The 19,897-nt window shown below is 37.8% G+C and overlaps 1 protein-coding gene across 4 annotated transcripts in view; it reads right to left on the reverse strand.

Moving 5' to 3' along the window:
• Window positions 1–6,496: 6,496 nt before the first annotated feature.
• The window catches only part of DAAM1 (dishevelled associated activator of morphogenesis 1), a 194,007-nt gene continuing 180,606 nt past the window's right edge, over window positions 6,497–19,897 (reverse strand). For all 4 annotated transcript variants that reach the window (XM_032245948.1, XM_032245945.1, XM_032245947.1 and 1 more), the window contains 5 exons: window positions 18,449–18,556; window positions 17,089–17,149; window positions 14,007–14,138; window positions 10,280–10,450; window positions 6,497–9,210 (listed from right to left, as the gene is read on the reverse strand). In XM_032245948.1, the coding sequence (XP_032101839.1) occupies window positions 9,001–9,210; window positions 10,280–10,450; window positions 14,007–14,138; window positions 17,089–17,149; window positions 18,449–18,556 (682 nt within the window). In that variant the 3' untranslated portion in view covers window positions 6,497–9,000. The remainder of the gene's footprint in view (window positions 9,211–10,279; window positions 10,451–14,006; window positions 14,139–17,088; window positions 17,150–18,448; window positions 18,557–19,897) is intronic.

Below are 19,897 nucleotides of genomic sequence, written 5' to 3' on the forward strand. Positions count from 1 at the left end.
CTTTAGCAGTGAGCTGGGTAGGATAGTAGGGCCTGCATGACCCGCTCCTAGCAGTGCCTTTAGCAGACATTGGAAGCCAGCTTTTAGTGTGAACTCACAGGCCATAAAAATGTCAGGTCACTGAACAGCTGCTGCTCTTCAGGGTCAAATAGCTCACATTCAAGGCAGAAAGAGAGGGCTGTTCTCTGTAAAAGGCATTTTAAGAGAATTCCTAATAATGAAGTCTTCTGATGGGGTAGTTTAAAGGAAGGAAGGAAGAGAGGGAAGGAAGGAGGTCGGGAAGGAGCGAGCAAAGTCTTTTCTTGTGAACCTTGTAAAGACAGTCAACTTGCAAAAATTATCTTAAACTGGAAATCCAAAAGGCTTATCATCTGAACTGCCTGAGAGTGACCAGCTCACTAGTGACAAGCCTTCCTTATTATTTATGCCCTCTGACTTCTCAAGAGTTAAGATATGAATATTAAGGTCCTATTAGTCTAAGAGTTAATCAGGACGTTTTAGGGATGGGGCTGAAGTCTTGAATGGTGGCAGTCTGCATGGAAGTCCAAGGAAGTATTATGAAGAGCCACCCCACTGAGCTGTTTAATTGAGATATATCCAGATGTGAATAAACTGGAAAAGTCAAAAGAGCATGAAAAGTTGCCAGAGGGAGTTTACCTGAAGCAGCCAGTGTGTTCAGAGGAGTAGGATGATGTGGCCTGATTGGTTGGAAAAGTTTCTTGGCTGTGTATACAGGGACTTTTCTTTCTTAAGTATACTTTATGTTTTAGAGTAGTTTTAGGGTCACAGCAAAACTAAACAGACGGTACAGAGATTTCGCACATACCTCCTGCCCCACACGTGTAGCCTCCCCTATCATCAACATCCCCGACCACAGTGGTCCCTTTGTTACGATTGATGGACCTACCCCAACACCTAATTATCACCCAGCGTTCATCATTTGCATCAGGGGTCACTCTTGGTGTTATATATTTTATGGATTTGGGCAAATATAAGATAACATGTAGAAAGTATTTTCACTGCTCTAAAAGTCCTCTGCTCTTCCTATTCATCCCTTCCTCCTCCTGACCCTTGGTAACCGCTCATCTTTTCCCTGCTTCCCTAGTTTTACCTTTTCCAGGGTGGCATGTGAGTGGAATCATACACTAGGTAGCCTTTGCATACTGGCTTCTTTCGCTTAGTAATATGCATTTAGGACTCCTTCATGTCTTTTCACAGCTTGATAGGTCATTTCTTTTTAGCACTGAATAATATTTCATTGTCTGAAGGTACAACAGTTTATCAGTTCACCTACTGAAAGACATTTTGGCTGCTTCAAAGTTTTGGCAATTATTTAAAAAGCTGCTATAAACATCTATGTTTATGTTGTGTTGACATGAACTTCCAACCCGTTTGAATAAATTGCTGGATTGTATAGTAAGAGGACATTAAGTCTGAAATGTCCAGACTGACTTTTAAAGCACCTGTAACATTTTGCATTCTTACTGGTAATGAACGAGAGTTCCTGTTGCTCCACATCCTTGCTGGTGTTTAGTGTCGTTGGTGTATTGGGTTTTGGCTACTCTAGTGAACGTGTAGCAATATCTTGTTGTTTTAATTTGCCTTTCCTTGATGACATATAATATGGCGCATTTTTTCATATGCTTATTTGCCATCTGTATATCTTCTTTGGTGAGGAGGCTGTTCAGATCTTGGGCCCATTTTTAAAAATTGAGTTGTGTTCTTATTGTTGAGTTTTAAGAGTTTTTTGCATATTTTGGATGACAGTCCTTTACCTGGTATGTCTTTAGCAAATATTTTTCCGCAGTCTGTGGCTTGTCTTATCATTTTCTTGACTGTGTCTTTTGCAGACCGTTAAAGTTTAATTTTAATGAAGTCCAGCTTATCAATTCTTTATTTAATGGATTGCGCATTTGGTGTTGCATCTAAAAAGTCATCACCAAACTCAATGTTATCTAAATTTTCAATTTTCTCCTATCTCCAGGAGTTTTATCATTTTGTTTTACATTTGAGTCTGTGATCCATTTTGAGTTAATTTTTTTGCAACAAAATGTGAGGTCTTTGCCTAGCTTTATTGTTTTTGCATATAGATGTTCAGTTGTTCCAGCATTAACTTTTGAAAAGACTATATTTGCTCCATTGTCTTGCTGCAGAATTTCAGAGACTGGAGAGACTGTTGAGGTTGCAGAAAGAGTTTATTTTAGGTGTATACCAGCCCATCTCAAAAACAAAATGGCTGAGCCCCTAACAAAGGCAGGGCTTGACTTTTTATATGTGAAGTACACAGTGGTGCTAAAACAAGTTTGCAGCTGTAGAACAAAGGCAATTTATAAGCAATGATTAGCACCTAACTTAGGCTTACATATGACATTGCTATGCAACCCAAATGTTTGCTCTCTGTAGAGTCTAAGGATTCTAGCACAGGCCTTATCTATTGCCTTCTGCTACAGAGCCCCAGAAGGCTAGAGTCCTGCCTGGTTGGGCATTTCTTCTGACCTTTGCTGTGTGACAGAAACTTAGTTATCAGCTATAGAAAACAAGAATATAGGAATTTATAACCTTATAAAACTTGCGAAGCAGGATGCAATTCCATGGGAGGGGTAAGGACTCAAGGAAGTTTGCTTGTGAAATAAAAGTTTAATTTCTGCTTCTCTTTGGTGCATTAATTTTATTTTTGTTAATGTTTCCTCTTCAGTCTTACTGTTGCTCCTTTGGCAAAAATCAATTAACTATCTTCATGTGGTTCTATTTGTAAGTTATTTTATTAGTCTATTTTTTTTCATCATTACCACACTGACTTGAGTACTATAGCTTTATAATATGTCTTGAAGTAGGGTAGAATAAGTTCTCCAACTTTTTCTTTTCCTTCGATATTGTGTTGGCTATTCCGTATCTTTTGCCTATTTATATAAACAATAGAATCAGTTTATCAATAAAAACAAAGTAATGCTGGGATTTTATTGGAATTGCATTGAATCTATAGATTAAGTTGAAAAGATCTTGACAATATCGAATCTTCCTATCCATGAATATGAACTATCTCACCATATATTTGGCCCTTCCTCAATTTCTTCTATCAGAGGTTTGTTGTTTTCCTCATCTAGATCTTGTATATATTCTGTTAGATTTATACCTAGGTATTTCATTTTTGGGGTGTGCTCATATGAATGGTATTCTGTTTAATTTTAAATTCTACTTTTTCTTTGCTGGTAGATAGGAAAACAATAGACTTTTACATATTAACCTTGCATCCTGCAAACTGATTTTCCTAAGTTGTTGGTAGTCACTCCTTTCCTCCCCTGTGTGTGTCTTCCGGAGTCATTGCTCAGCATCACAATCATCTCCTCTTCAGGCACCTCCTCCCATCCTAGAAGAGTCAGCATAGGCCCCAACCTGATTAGACTTAGGTAAGGTTCTCTATACTGGAAGTGAGAGTGAGGATATTAACAATAAATGCTCATGATTACATAAGAGATTGTAGTTCCTTTACCACAGAAACGTCCTCATATGACCATAATGGGTGCAAATGAAATGGTACTAAAATCAGTGCCATGAAACCAGTTCCTTTCTTTCTTCTCCCAGCAAAAGAAGCAAGAGAATCAGAGAAAACAAACACTTTATTCAAACGAAATGGAAAAAAAAAAATCATACTTAGGAACCTCTTTTTCCACACGTTAAGGTTTGATACAAATAAGGATCTTCTTTGTCTGAAAACTCTGGGGCGCAGTCCTGTGCTTATTCGTTCGATACCAGGGAAACATGTAGTTGATTGCAATAGATAAAAGCATGTTAGGGAATAGACCAAAGGGCAGGTCTGACATTTTCCACAGGAGTCAGATAAATAATTCTGGTTGGTATTTGCTATGGAAAACACAAAATCCTTATAAACAAGAAACTTGTTCCTCCATGGACCCCAAACTTTTTCAAACATAAAGCATTCATAGGCTGGACACGATGGCTCACGCCTGTAATTCCAGCACTTTGGGAGGCCAAGGTAGGAGGATTGCTTGAAGCCAGGAATCTGAGAACAGCCTGGGGAATATAGTGAGGCACTATCTCTAAAAATATGTTATTAGAAGAATTCACAGATTTTAAGTCATCTCTTAATTATGGACTCAACAGGTTTTTAGACTTGAGTTATTATCAATAGGGGTAACAGGGACATAGACTTAAAACAGTATCTAGACCATGCAGAAAATAAGCACATAACTCAACATAGTGATTGTTATAAACACCCCATGTGAGAAGCTCTAGACCCCTGACTTTAATTCTCTCCACACAGTCCAGTGATTCTCAGATACTGTCTATGGAACTAAATAGTATCAAGTAGCTGTTAAGCCTTGGAAGTTGCCAATTAGGTTTTCCACTTGATAGGAAACAGCTGATGGTGTTAAAAAAAAAAGTTTTCCCTCCCAGAACTCAGCCTTTTGAACACAGTCATGCATCACATAGCAACATTTTAATCAACCATGAACCACATATATGGCAGTGAGCCCATAAAATTATTATGGAGCTGAAAAATTCCCTATCACCTAGTAGCATTGTAGGGCAATGCATCAATCAAGTATTTGAGGTGATGCTGGTATGAAGCAGGCTACTGAGCTACCCATTGTATAAAACTATAGCACATCCACATGAACAGTACATAATACTTGATCAGTGAATATTACTAGTTTATTACACATTTGTTATTTTGAAGTACACTCCTTCTTATTAAAAACAAAAGTTAACTGTGAAACAACCTCAGGCAGGCCCTTCAGGAGGTACTCCAGAAGGCATTGCTATCATGAATGACAGCTCCATGTGGGTTATTGCTCCTGAAGTCTTCCAGTGGGACAAGAAACGTAGGTGAAGACAGTCATATTGATGATCCTGACCCCATGTAGGCATAGGCTAATGTGTCTTCATTAACAAAAAAGTTTAAAAAGTTAAAAAAATTAAAAACTGAAAAAAGCTGAGAATGTGAAGAAAATATTAATACTTTATGCATTTAAAGTTATTACAAATCAAAACACTAGGTTAATAAAAGTTATAGTAAGCTAGGCTTTATTAAAGAATTTGAAAAATAGTGTAGCCTAGAATGTACGATGTTGATAAACCCTATAATAGTGTAATGTCCTAGGACTTCACTCACAAACCTGGAGCAACTTCCAGTTCTGCAACGTGCACCATCTTAAAAGGTTTTATATGGTATTTTTACTGTATCTTTTCTATATTTAGATATGTTTAGATACACAAATACCATTGTTACAATTACCTACACTATTCAGTGCAGTAACATGCTGTGCAGGTTTGTAACCTAGGAGTAATAGGCTATACCATGTAGCCTAGGTGTGTAGTAGGCTATGCTATCTACATTTGTGCAAGTATACTCTTGGATGTATGTACAACAATGAAATCACCTATTGGCAAAATTTCTCAGAATGTGTCCTTGTTAAAAGACACATGACTCTAATTGTGTCTAAACTACAGTATTTTAATAAAGATTATCCCCTTGCCTAACAAAAAAACCCACATTAGGCTATAGAAAAGGGGCAATATTCTGGATGGATCTCAGTACTTCACCCCTCTGTCAGAAGCACATTTCCTTCAATGATAGTTTTTTTGGGGAAACTGAAGACATTGAAGCATATGATGTGAAAATTTCACATTTCCCTCCCTTTCTATTAATACACCAAAGTCAACTGAGGATCTAGGTTCTGTATATAATTCTATACCTGAATATACAAATAGGCAGTGGCTCGGCTTGTGGGTTAGGATATAACATTTGCCTAACGTGCAGAAGAGTCTCTCTTATCTGAATGTCAGCTCCACAGAATGTTGTTGTTATGGAGTTATACAGTGAGTTGATAAAAAAAAAAAAAAAAAAAAAAAAGATGGTCAGCTATTACAAGAACATCATGAGGAGTTCATTCCAAAGATAAGAATTATCTTAAAATACCAAGCAGTGTGTGCACTGCTTGGGTATTCGATCAATGACTGGAGCAGTTTGTTTCCAGCTTGACCTTAAATTGAGCTAAGGGTGGCTAGGCAGCAAAAGTGATGCAGGACAAAGGAAAAGCTTCAACTTTCAGAGGATACTGATAAAACAAATTTCTTGATCTGTACAGGTGCCATTTCCCACACTGACCTATATGAAATTAATTTTTAATAAGAAAAAATGCCTCAAACCAAAATAGGTTTTGATTCTAGAGACCAGAGATTATTTTCTCTACTCTAGTTAAATAATTTCACCTGTAGCCCTACTACACGAGTTATAACATGAAATTGTATAACTTATACATAAACCAAGTATAGAAAGAGGTGCCATATGATAACCTGAGCATATCGAATGCTGCCATAATAGAAAACTGTATTCTTCTAGGTCTAGTAAGTACAGGCTTAAAAACACATATATATTTCTGATTCAGTGAACAATTGGCAAAACTGAAATTCAGTGGTGGAAACTGCAAAGAAGTTTGATGACGCTGTTTTAATAATTCATAGAAAGCATATATGTACACCCAATGAATTCATCTCTTTATTGCATATTGCTTTTTAAAAAAAATGTACAGTCTCATAACACATACATTTTTTTTCTCAGTACTACCTAACAACAGTCTTGCACCTAAAGAGGAAGTGGTTCCAACTACTAAGCTAATAAGATACAAGACATATAATTAAGTTTACAAATTATGCATTTTCTTTTTGGCATTTAAAAAAAAAAAAAAGAACTTTAAAATACACACCCAAGAGAGAAAAGTGGCTACTTATACCAGCACCAATCTAAAAAGGTTTTTTTTTTTCTTTTTTTTTTTTTCCCCCCCAACAATGGCACATGGAATTACCTGCACACAGTTTTCTGGGAAAGAAACCAAAAATGGAAATGGCAAAGGAGGCCCACCAGGATGGCCGTATCAAAGAAGAATGATTAAAAGGGGCAAAAGGGACATGCTACACAAACTTGCTCCTTTACGTGACTTTCCCTCCACGTGTCTATTCCTTAAACTGTAAGACAAAGCCATTTTCAAAATACAGTTCCAAAATTGAGCCACACCAAATTTCTCCTGCTACAAATAGAAAAGAATATACATAGAGGCACTTTAGTTAAGGAACAGACAAAACCTTCATTATATTCCAATCTTCCTCATCTCCAAGCCTTTTTGAGCCAAGTCTCTATCTGCATCTTTATTTAACGCGGTGTTATTGCAGACCTGGGCTAACTCGGGATTGGGGGAGTACAACCTTTGCTTTGTATTTATGACTGTTTATTTGCTAGTCACTTATTTCCATATAATATGTAGAAAGTCACTAAATTTGCAATGAGGAAAAGATGTAAAACCACAGCTCTTGACAACTCTTAGAGCACTATTTCACAGCTTTCACATAGCGCAGATACCTTGCCATCTGTGCTAAGCATTATAGTTTATACAAATTATTTTTAAATAGTATGATTCCTGTACAGTGCACACATTGGTATTTTATTCATCCCTTAATAACCCCATTAGAACGTAAGCTCTTTGGGGGCAGGGACTCTGTCTTGCTTACCATTGTAGCCTTACTATGCCTGGTACATAGTAGGTACTTAATAAATATTTGTTAATCGACTGAAAAACTCAATTTAGTGAGTAAATAATGTTCTAGTGCAACAGGACAAACTACTCTTTCCACAGGAAACCCAACCACAACAGGATAGAAAGAAAAGAGAAAACGTTAGCCCATCCCCAACTACAAATAAATAAATCAAAGCAAAAAAAAAAAAAAAAAAAGTAACAGTCCTCTTTATATATCACAGAATTTAAGGATAGTAAGAGTTGGTAGGTTAATGGTAAGCATCTATATTTTCTAATGTTGTTTTTATTCATGTCTCCCTGAGAGCTTTATTTTTTTTTGGACTGAAATTTTACAGGTAGCTTTACTAACACACAATTTTAAAATGACAATACATAAACAGCAATCACTTCAAATATACTTAGAGATAAATAGATCTGGGCATCTCTGCTGATGTTGACATTTTGTGCATTCTTTATGTGTCCTTTAGTCCAGACCTATATTTACAGAAAATGCAGCTTGTTCTACAAAACAGAAAATAGAAACTATAACAAAAAGGCACCCCATTTTTTTTCTTTTTTTTTTTTTTAGTAATCTTTATCCTTTCAGAGAATTCTTCCTTTAAGTCTTGGGTGAGATATTTTTAAGGTTTATATATCTATATTGTTAGAACAAGCACACTCTGGCAATGTTGTTCTTTAACAAAAGCATGGTTTGCATTTAGATAGTGTTTTTTCAAAAAATCTGAAGAAATTATCAAGAGCACTTGGCAGAGATAACTTGATGAAATTAAGGGAAAAAAATTGATGTCCAACTTTTAAATACACAAAAAATTCTGGTTGACATTCTACATAATTCCAATTGTGTGTAAGATGTTCTCAATAAACATTTATAGACTGTATCCCCACACCAATGTCGGAAATTCTAAGCCCATCCTATTACTGATGTGATGCATCAACATCACATTGTCAGCTATCAAAAACCATTTTAAATCTATATTTTTCCAACTTCAGTTCCATCAATGAAAATAATTTCAAAGGATATCAAGCTTGGAAACCATAAAATATTTTGCAAGCTTTTTTTTTTGTTTTTTTTCTTCTGTTTTGTCTTTGAATCTAGGGAATGTCTCTGTCATCTCTTTCAGGAGATAGTATTGTGCTTCTGAACAGTCATGGTGTTCAGGGAAAGAAAATGAGCCACACTCAATGTGAATGCATACATGAAAGGTTTCGGAGCACATACGTTAACATATCTTTTTAACCATACGTATAAGTCTCCAGACAACACTCAGACATCTATATACATTTTTTAATATATACACACATACATTTACATACACATACATTCAAGCATTCACTCACAGATGAAGGAAAAAATTGCCACTGTTTGGATTGCAAGGCAGTGTAATGAAACGTTGTAGTCACTTTAGAGGGCTGCTAATGAGCTTTCTAAAAAAGTATTCATGGAAAATTAGAAATTAAGTTTTGTGACTGGTCTCTCTCTGCTGCTGTCGGTCATCTGGTTGGTAATGCGTTTGCGATTCCGTTTTAGTTTAGAAAGGTCTTTGTCAAACACTTCTCCTGAGCGTAAAGCTGAAACAAGGTCATCAAACTCTCCGCTTTCTTCACTATTCTCTTTAGCTTTTCTCATTTTACGTTCCCTTTCACGTTGTTCTTTGAGCTGCAAATAGAAAGATAACAACTTCTTAGGGACAGGTCAAAATGTTGCATTTTGTTTTCAGTAGAGATGAATTCCGTGAAATACGGTAATGCTCCAGACACCAAGCTGTGCTCATCCTATAACCCCTTTGGATGTCACAAGAAAGGGGTAATTGGAACCTGGGTCTCCATCGTGGAAGCAACCACCACCACCACAAAATAACCACTGCCTTGTGGTTAGAGACCTTCACCGCCTAGATTCCAGGTAAACTGCATGATATTCTAGTTAAAATGACAGCAACTGAGGCAATTTGTGTTTTTGCTAATGGAAAAAAAAAAGTATCACTATTACACAGACCCCAAATGACTAAAGCAAATGGTCATCAGGTCATTTTCCTTACATCACAGGCTTAGCTTGTGTCTTCTGTGGGAGCCTGAAACCTCATACACAACAGTTACTGTTATTAAAAGCCAACTAATACATACACACTGTAGACAATTTGGATAATTCAGATAAAAGGTGGGGGAAACATCTTTAATTCTACTGTAAACTTTTTAGAGGTTTGTCACACCACCATTATTTTCTATATGTATTAACACATCTTAAAAAACAAAACAAAGATTTCATGTAGAAATCACTTTGTAAACTTTTATATATCATTACATATTCTTTGAATACATGTCTTTTTAAGGATTGTATAAATATTCCATTATGTAGCTGTTATATAATTTAAAACTCACACCCTATTGGTAAACATTTAGGTTGTCTTTCGCTTGGGGCCATTATAAAGAATGCTGCCTCTTTTTCTTGTGCAAATTTGTGATTATTTCTTTAAAATAATTTCTAAGAAATGGAATTCCAGAGCAAAGGATGTGGATAGATTTTTTTTTTTTTTAAGGCTTTGAATATACACTGTTAAATTGTTGTCCAAGAGAAAGAACACCAATTTAAAGTCCCACAGAATTCTAGAGACTACATTGAAGGTTTCTTTCTTGCCAGCAGGTCAGAGTGCTCTCTAAATACCTTTGAACCTGGGCTGCACCCATAGAACTTCTAGGAGGTGGAACTGGTGAATTAATCATCCTCTCACCTGAGCTTCCATGCGAGCTCGACGCTCTTCTTCCTCCTTCCTCTTTCTCATATTTTCGTTTTCTTGTTTGGATTCTGACACAGCTTGAAGAAATTGATCAAATATGCCAAAGAACTCATCTGGTTGTATTTTGCCAGCCTCTTCCCCAAAGTGCTTCACTGCTTTAGTAAACTAGAAAAAAGACGGTTTTCAGAAGTCAGTGTTTCATGAGAATTCCATAATTGAATATAAATAACATTAGAAAGACTAAAGCCCAGATTAAGTCAAACATACATTTTGTTTACTTGTTTACTTTTATTTATTTATTTTTTTGGAGATGGAGTTTTGCTGTCACCCAGGCTGGAGTGAAGTGGTGTGATCTCAGTTCACTGCAACCTCTGCTTCTTGGACTCAAGCGATTCTCCTGCCTCAGCCACCCAAGTAGCTGGGATTACAGATGCACACCACCATGCTCGGCTAAGTTTTGTATTTTTAGTAGAGACAGGGCTTTACCATGTTGGCCAGGCTGGTGTCAAACTCCTGACCTCAGGTGATCTGCCCACCTTGGGGTGTCTGTCTTTTTTTTTTAAATAGATGGGGTCTTTTCTGTTATCCAGGCTGGAGTTCAGTGGCTATTCAAAGGTATGATCACAGAAAATTACAGCCTCAAACTCCTGGGCAATCCTCCCTCTTAAACCTCACGAATAGCTGGGACTATAGGCACGTGCCACCACATCCGGCTGAGTCAAATATAACTCGATGGATTTTAGTGAGCCTATATTTATCTTCAGCTGCTAGACATGTCTATTAATCATTTCTAAAACTTTAATACTCCTCAGCTTTTTAAATTATTTATTCCTGTCTACCTCATTTAAGCTCAACATCTATGATGACCTCCTTTGACTTTTTATTAACAGTAGTAAAAACAAAATATTGTGGGCACAGCACCCCAGACATAAAACTAATAGCAAACTCAGCAGGAGTAGGGAAACTTGTACTTTTAACTTTTCTTTGAAGTAGTATAATATCATTTACTGGTGCCATATGGTAAATATAGAAAGCAAATGGGAGCCAGTGCCTCTTAGCTGCTTTTCCTAATCATAAATGCTGCTGCTATTGTTCGGTTATTTTCTGGGTCTCAATGAGAAAACAGTAACTGAGTATGGAATCTTTAATGCAACCCAAAATGTATGACAGAGAATACAATTTTATTCCAAATTTTTTGTTTTAGAACCCCTTTCAATGCCAATCTTTTTTTTAATTTTTATTTTTAAAAGATATGGGGCATTGCAATGTTACAGTTCCCAGGCTGGACTCAAACACCCAGGCACAAGTGATCCTCCTGCCACAGCCTCCTGAGTAGTTGGGACTACAGGTACATGCCACCATGCCCCAGTGTCCATCGTTTTAAATAGCCAAAATGCAAAATACCAAGGAAGAAATACATATAATTGGATAAAAATATATGTATACAGTAACAACAGTATACCCTGTCTCCCTTTAGTTCTTCCAGGAGTTATCTTCATAACTCAAGATAGTATGTTTTCAATAGTCTTAGCAGAATTATAACTGCCCAAATAATATTCAACGTCAGCCAAATTGTTAAAATTATACTTCCTTCTGTAAGGATCTAACTCTATCACTCCTAAGCTACTAAGGATAGTGTTCCTAGCTTCAAAGTTTCCTATACCCAATCAATTACTTAACATTTTCTAGATTTTAAGTTTTCTTCTTATTTAGCCATGCTGTGTTTATGCAGTACCCCCAGACAGTTTATAGTTGGTTTTATTTTTATTGGTTTATTTGCCTTTGTTATATTGTTAGGGTCTGATATTTCAGTAATACTATCTACCATAAAATATTTTCAACATTCATTTTTAAATAAAACAAGTTCTGGCTGATATATATTTATATATATTTTACAGTTAACTATTTCATATGTTTAAATTTATAATAAAAGTGTCCTTTTTACCATTTCTGTCTTCACTGAGGAGTTGTTTTCAATGTTTTACTTATTTGGAAATAATTCTATTAGGAAAGAGTTATTTGGGCAAAAACATAACTTATTTGGAAATAATTCTATTAGGAAAGAGTTATTTGGGCAAAAACATAACATTCTTCAGACGCCATATATAGTGCTTTAGCTTGCTCCATGGTTTTCTAAGCTAATTTATAAAAGTTCTGGAATGACATTCAAGTTCGCGTACTTCAAGCCATCCCGAGTGATCTTTTTATCAAGGAATTCTAGTGATCATGATATCATGTATATTTAAATCTCAGAAATCTAAAGAAAACCAGACCCAGATTAAAGTTCCACCATGTACACACCCCAGCCCACCCCACCCCATTCAGGGTGCAAGGGACAAATTTACCAGGTCTTTAGCTTCTGCTAGAAGATCTTCAACATCAGAGAAGCTTGACACTGGCTACTGTGATGAACAAGCTGACAATAGCCAGTTCACACAACAAAATATTTGAGCCCCTTGATGAAGTAGGTGCTATATTGCTCAGGTGGGATATCAGGACAGGGGGAATCTCTTCCTTTATGAAGCACAAAATCTAAAGTGGTAAGGCATATAGAAAATATGGATGGGGGCTTTCACAGTGGAGGTCTGAATGGTGGTTACTGACGTCAGTTGACCGATTTGCACTGTGGGATATCAGAGGTTTGGCCTCTAACAACAGCTATTTGAATATATACTGTCATTTATTTAATAAGGTTTGAGAGGAGATTTAATGTTGCGATAGGCTGATGCATGTCAACTGCCTACTTCTGAACTTTAACTGGTAAGTGTGTATATTCACGTAAACAGTCATCCATATCTACAACCAAACAGGTGACCAGAGAAAAGTAACATCCATTTACTAAAGTTTCAAAACAAAAGACTCAAGTAAAAGCAAAAGAGTGTTATGGCAACTGAGAGATGAGTAGAGGAAAAGAACCAATGGGGTGGGGAAGGGTGTTAATATTATTTTAAAGAATAAGGAGAAAGTGAGAGACTTTCATGTATTGAAAGTGTACATGTATTGTATATGAATGTGAATGCATTCTGGAAGAGAAAATGTGAAACAGAGAGGAGTGAGGTGATGCTGAGGAGCTAAAAGGTCTTGCTTATTAACCAACAAAAACTTCTCTAAGGGAACATAAAATTTTGAAATAGCAGAAATTACAAAAATGTCTTACTAAAAAAAAAAAAAAAAAAAAACCTCTTGCAACGAGACTGTGAATTAAAATGCATCTCCTTTAGTAAGTTTGCTGGAGATTTACACAGGTAGTATCCTGTCCTCCATGGCTGTATCTCAGATGAGCACATTACGTAGAGGTAATCAGGCACATGGCTTTAGTCACACCTGATCGCACATTTGATCCTGCCCCTGGTTTTCATCATCTAGTCTTTTCTGGTTCCTAGAGATAAGTACTTCAAGCCAATTTCAACCAAGAGAAAACTGTCAAAGTATTTGCTAGTCTTCCAACACTCAGAGCCTTCAAGGTCTTGCTAACCTAAAGGCAACATAGGCCAGTCAGACATAAAGGGTGTGTTTTGATTAATCACAGTCTTGGAAATGAAAATACACCTATGTCATACAAAACAATGGAATCTGGAAAGTAATTATCTACCACTTCATTTCCTGCACCATGAAGTCTGGATCTCACTCCTGCTATTTCCCGTACAGAATAATAACTGAAAGTATCACAACGAAGCCCAGCCCTGTCAAACAACACTCAGTGTGCAAGGGGGAAACTTACCAGGTCTTTAGCTTCTGCTAGAAGATCTTCAACATCAGAGAAGCTGAAGCTGGCTACTGTGATGAACTGGCTGACAACAGACACAAACTTATCTCCAGGTTGTGGAGGCTGAGACTTCTGATATTCCAGCTCCTTAAACACAGGAAACGAATAATGTCAATGCAAGCTTCAAATATGAGACAAGGTGTGTCTCATGTCTATATTTCACATGCCTTAAATTTAATAAATCAGAATGGCAAACACATCAAAACTTGTTCTAAAACATTTTGTTATTATACTGTGGCACCCCTAACCTTATTCCCACCATGCCAAAGCTATGCTCATGTGCACACGCATATTTGCAAATAGCAATTTACCAATCATCTAAGTACATCATCTATGTGATTTCACTTTCAGGTTTTAGAAAGCAAGCAGATTCACATGTGGATAAAATTAACAGAAGTTAAAAAATAATGGGGGCAAACTGAACTCTAAGGGCTTTTGAGTGAAAATAAGAGACTCTGATTGTCAATATTCCATGCTCAGAATTCTGGTGCCTTGATTTTTTTCTTCTTTCCCTCTCAGCCAAGGCTATTTACTTCTTAAACTGTGGGATATGGGTCAGTAGAATTTTGGCTGTAGCATTTGACACCATAATCTTCTACCATTTTTCTCTTGTCCATACCATATGGTTTTTGTGAACAGGCCTAGAGGGGAAGTTGTCTCTTGTTAATTATCCATATTCCCCATAACCACAGCAATGAACACAGATGATACAAATCTAATGTTAATCATTGCCAGATGCACATTCTTATTTAAAGCCCACAACATCTCTATGAGTGAGGCATCACTATTCCCATTATACAGACATGTAAATTAAGGTTTGGAGGGATGTTACTTGCCCTGAAGTAGTGCTGACCAGTGACAGAGCCAGAAATTGAACTCCAGCCTGCCTGACTCCAGAGTCTTGGTAATAACTATGTTGTGTACCAATTGACTTAAACTGGATTCTCCCGCATTTTCTTGTATTGGCAGAGATCTTCACAAGCAGGAGAGTAGGGGTCACAGGCTGTGGGTTCTGACACAGCTCTATCACTGATTTGGTTCTTATCTATGGTATGTTGCTCTGAGCCTCAGTTTATTGATTTTTTTTTTAAAGAGGGCAATATCCACATCACCATTAGGCTCAAATGAAATAATGGAAGTGAAAACTCATCAGTTATGGAGCTGGCTCTGATTGGAAGAAATTGCCATGATTCTAGTACTGTGGCCTGGAAAATGAGTGTATCTGTGTTCATTGTTGAGATGGGAAAGGCATTTGAAGTGTTTTATTAATGTATAATTTTATAAATATTCATCTCTGATGCCTTCTAACAATAGACTTAATTTGTGTAAAGCACAATTAGAACACATGTATACTTGGCCAGGCCAATCTCTGCCCCCTGCTATTTTCTTACAATACGATGTACATCTCCAGGAGTGGGGGCCCCCTTCCCATAGAAAGTGTGATGCACTGTATATGACCCAATGGACAGAGCGATTTCAGCAAAACTATCCTTTAATAAAGCAACAACACGAAATTCCCCTGGAATCCCCCACACCAGGCCTTGCTCTGACCTGGCTCAGAAGCAGGGGTCAGAGCCAGGCTTTAGGGCCATCATAAGGACCATGGACCCTCTGGGGCTGGGAGAAAAAGTTCAATCAGTTGATTTTTTTTTTAAATACTGCCCCCTACATTAAAAAAAGAAAAAGAAAAAGAAAAAAACCTTACATGCTCCTTAATTTATTGAAAACAAAAAAATTAGACATTGCGACATTAATTTTTATTAAAGGTATGTCTTTAATGAATTCAACTACTTTCTTTTTTTTTTTTTTTTGAGACGGAGTTTCACTCATGTTACCCAGGCTGGAGTGCAATGGCGCGATCTCGGCTCACCGCAACCTCCACCTCCTGGGTTCAGGCAATTCTCCTGCCTCAGCCTCCTGAGTAGCTGGGATTACAGGCATGCACCACCATGCCCAGCCAATGTTTTTTGTATTTTTAGTACAGACGGGGTTTCACCATGTTGACCAGGATGGTCTCGATCTCTTGACCTCGTGATCCACCCGCCTCGGCCTCCCAAAGTGCTGGGATTACAGGCTTGAGCCACTGCGCCCGGCCAAATTCAACTACTTTCTATGGTAATTGAGCAGGCCCGAGCGATGTGTGCTCTGAGCATAGTCACCAGGGACACTGCTCTGCCAGCCTGTTCTCATCCCTGCCCCCTCTCTTGCTGGCAGCTGCATCTGCACAGTACCCACAGGGCACTGTGCCAACAGGCATGTTTCATCCTACCGGCTCCAGTCTGCCAGCCTGACTGGTTTTCCTTCCTTGGAGGCCTGGGCCCAGGTTGTCTTGTATGCCTGGGATAACCTTCCTCCCATGCACCTGGGATAACCCACCCTCCTAAGCCATAGCTCCAACAACTTCTTTTCCAAAAGAGAAGCTTCATCTAATAGGGATCAATTGTCCGACACACCTCCAAAGCACCCTCAACCCGCTGCCTTCCTTAAGGCACCTCTGTAATCACTCTGCTTATCTGGATGGGGCCAGGCTGAGGGAATTGGCTGCTCTGATTATTACACCTGGAGGACAAGGATTCTGAGTCGTGGTGACCCTCAGCTAGAGCATGGACTACCGTGTCTGCTCAGTAAATTACTCCCCGGAGGACCAACTCAAAAACAACAGAGAAGTTCTACTGCTCTACTGAAGGTGAACACCATACATTAACAGCACTTGGAAATTGAGAGAGTCCCTGAAGCTCATCTAGCCCAACCCACTCATCCTGATGAATCTGCCTCACAGATAAACTGGTGGCATGCTAGGTCCAGTTTCCAGTTACGCTGCAGTGACTCACCCATGACCCGTGCTGCCTGCAATCACACTGCCAGGCTGAACATAACCTGCCTTTGCTTCTTGTGGTGGTGGTTTTTTTTTTAAAATCAATACCTGTTTATCCTGGGCATACCACATGCCAAGACAACCAGCAACTCAGCTGCTGGAAACCACCAGCACTAGAGATAGCGAAGAGACTAGGAATTAGAACAAAAAGCAAATACTCACTGTCTCTACTGCTTTCAAGCCACTTCTCAAGGTACTTATTTCTTTGTCCAGCTCAGTCATGCTGTTGTAAATAGCAATGTTTTAGCAATCAACATGTGACTTACACATATTAAATATAAGTTGGGTTTAAATATTTCATGCTTGGAAGTCCATATTAGTTTAATTTAAATGTTAAAAATTCCCTGCCATGCTCAGGTCTCAAAGACAACAGTATTTTAAACTCATGAAATTTAGGTATAAAATTATGTGTCTTGTTTTCTGTAGCCAGCAGGTATACTTTATAGGTTAAAAATAGTAGAAGAGAAATATCTTTGATCTGTGCAAAAATATTTTGTTTCAAACTCAAAAAAAAACCTCACTTCAGCAAATTACTCCATGTAGAAATAAATCTCTTGCCACACGTGGCTCCTTTGAAAACATAAAAAAAGATGGGTTCATTTGCAATCATGTTCACATTGTGCCCTGCATAATCAGTGTTCTGCTTTTCACTAAGACCCCAATAATATGAATATTACAAGGTAATGACTTACGTTGCAATAAACAATGATTTTTCTTAAAGTTGTATTAACTAGTTATTTTCATTTTTTTTTTTTTTAATAGAGAAAGGTTCTTGGGCTTTTCCCATACACAATAGTTTCTATTTCATGGCTTTTAAACATTAGAGATTAAAACTTAATTATCCCAGATAATTTACAACATATAAAAAAACTCACCAATACTTCATTTAATTTCATGCCTTATATAGTAAATTTCCACCAGATTCCATGAACAGAGGGAAAAAATGAGCCTGCTCATTATACTTTTCAAATTCACTGCAAAAAGATGCAGTTTATGTTTCAAAAAAAGAGACAGCCAAAAGAGGGACGGAAAAACAGTAAGGAAAATTGCCTGCTTCTCAGTCTCTGAAACGTGGTGTGAAGTTTGTGGTAAAAGTTTGGCAACTTTCCATTTTATTTTTAGTTTCCTCATTTGCATAAAGACTGCTTCCTATTAAAGAGCCGCCTTGGTTTCTGGGAGTATGTGTGTATATGTGAAAATTATTAGCAACGCCCTGACACTTAGGTCTTTTATTTGCTTAGCCATGCATCTTATTTAACTAAGGATGCTCCTACCTGTATTAAAACACATGCCCTTTAAAACTGTGAAAGTTAAAAACTGCATGCGGTATTCCAAAGGAACTAGAACAAATATATAATCAAAACCTTGGAACACATTTGAGCGATTTGGATGAGTTTCAAACTTTATTTCATACAATGTTCAGGGAAAACAAATAGAAGAACTGACTTCTACAGTGCTGACTACCTCAATAGCTAACACACAGTCCAAGCGATTTAAGAAACTAACACTGTTAAGTACTTACTTTACTTTTGCAGCTTGAGGAATATCCCGCAATTCTTCATTTAGATTGAGGACACTGGGGTACTTACTTTCCACAATAGTGATCAGATAGTGCAAAAGGGTAATGTTCCTACAATTGAAGAAGAGTATTAAACATTTATTTTCCTTTAAAGTACATAAATATACGAATAGTTAATACTTGCATATGATTTATATGCTCAAATTGTAGAACCCACAATAATGCTATATTACCTGCATTAACTTTGACATTTGGAGGTTTGTGTAAGGCAGGGATTCTCAAGAGAAGGGAATAATGGCAGAGCCTCCAAGGGATTACATAAATATATGTCAAAAGAAGTATACAATTTCTAAAAAGAGGGTAATAATTACATATTTGGGTCATAATGAGCATCTTTCAAAATCTGGGTAATATGATGGGTGAGGTAAGTGAATCTGAACCACTGCCAGTGGAGACAAGTTTACCTTCCCAGTAGATCCACCCTAAAATAGGGTGTGCCCTGCAGGTTTATAACTAGTAGGCTTGGGTGGAGTGGAATGGGGTGGAGTGGAGAGTGAGGGATGTTTATTCCACTGAAAAGGGCAGCTATTCTTTAGTCTAAAGTACGAAGTAGTAACTCACTGATGACATTATTTTTGAGACGGAGTCTTGCTGTGTCTCCCAGGCTGGAGTGCAGTGGCACAACCTCCATCTCCCAGGTTCAAGCAATTCTCCTGCCTCAGCCTCCCGCGTAGCTGGCATTACAGGTGCCAGCCACCACGCCTGGCTAATTTTCATAGTTTTAGTAGAGACAGGGTTTCACGATGTTGGTCAAGCTGGTCTTGAACTCCTGACTTCAGGTGATCCACCCACACCGGCCTCCCAAAGTGCTGGGATTACAAGCATGGGCCACTGTGTCCACCTATTGATACTTTTTAATAGGCTTTCAACCAAAGAGTGGCCAGAAAGTTAGAAAGCCCCCTCTCTCAGGGCTGAACCTGGAAGTGGGCCATAACTGCCATCATGTGATATCCTCGCAGCCCTGAATCCACTTCCTAATTTAGCAACACTTCAGCTCCTAACTGCATAACTCTTAGTAGTTACAACAGTTGGTTGTGCCAGCTCCCTCTCTGGTGGTGACAGGGCTGAACTCTGACTGACCTGGATTGAAAAGGCAGGCGTGTAGGATAACAGTATCTATTAGGCAACACTGTGTTCAACTGGTCCCATCGTCACTGACTGCTGTACATTACAATCACCTGGACTCCAGATGCCTGGGCCAACCCCAGAGATTCATTTATTTGGAATGAGGTGGAGTCAGACATGGGATTTCTTTAAAACTCCCTGTTGATTTTATCAAGCAGCGAGAATCAAGAACTACTTATCTATTTAAGTTAGAATCAGGAGTGTAAAAATACATTCCTTTAAAAAATTTTCCATAATTTAGGCAGTTTGCTAATTCACAATGCTAAG

The sequence above is a fragment of the Sapajus apella genome, unplaced genomic scaffold (assembly GCF_009761245.1).
Source record: "Sapajus apella isolate SASKATOON/1434 unplaced genomic scaffold, GSC_monkey_1.0 scaffold59, whole genome shotgun sequence".
Taxonomy (NCBI): domain Eukaryota; kingdom Metazoa; phylum Chordata; class Mammalia; order Primates; family Cebidae; genus Sapajus; species Sapajus apella.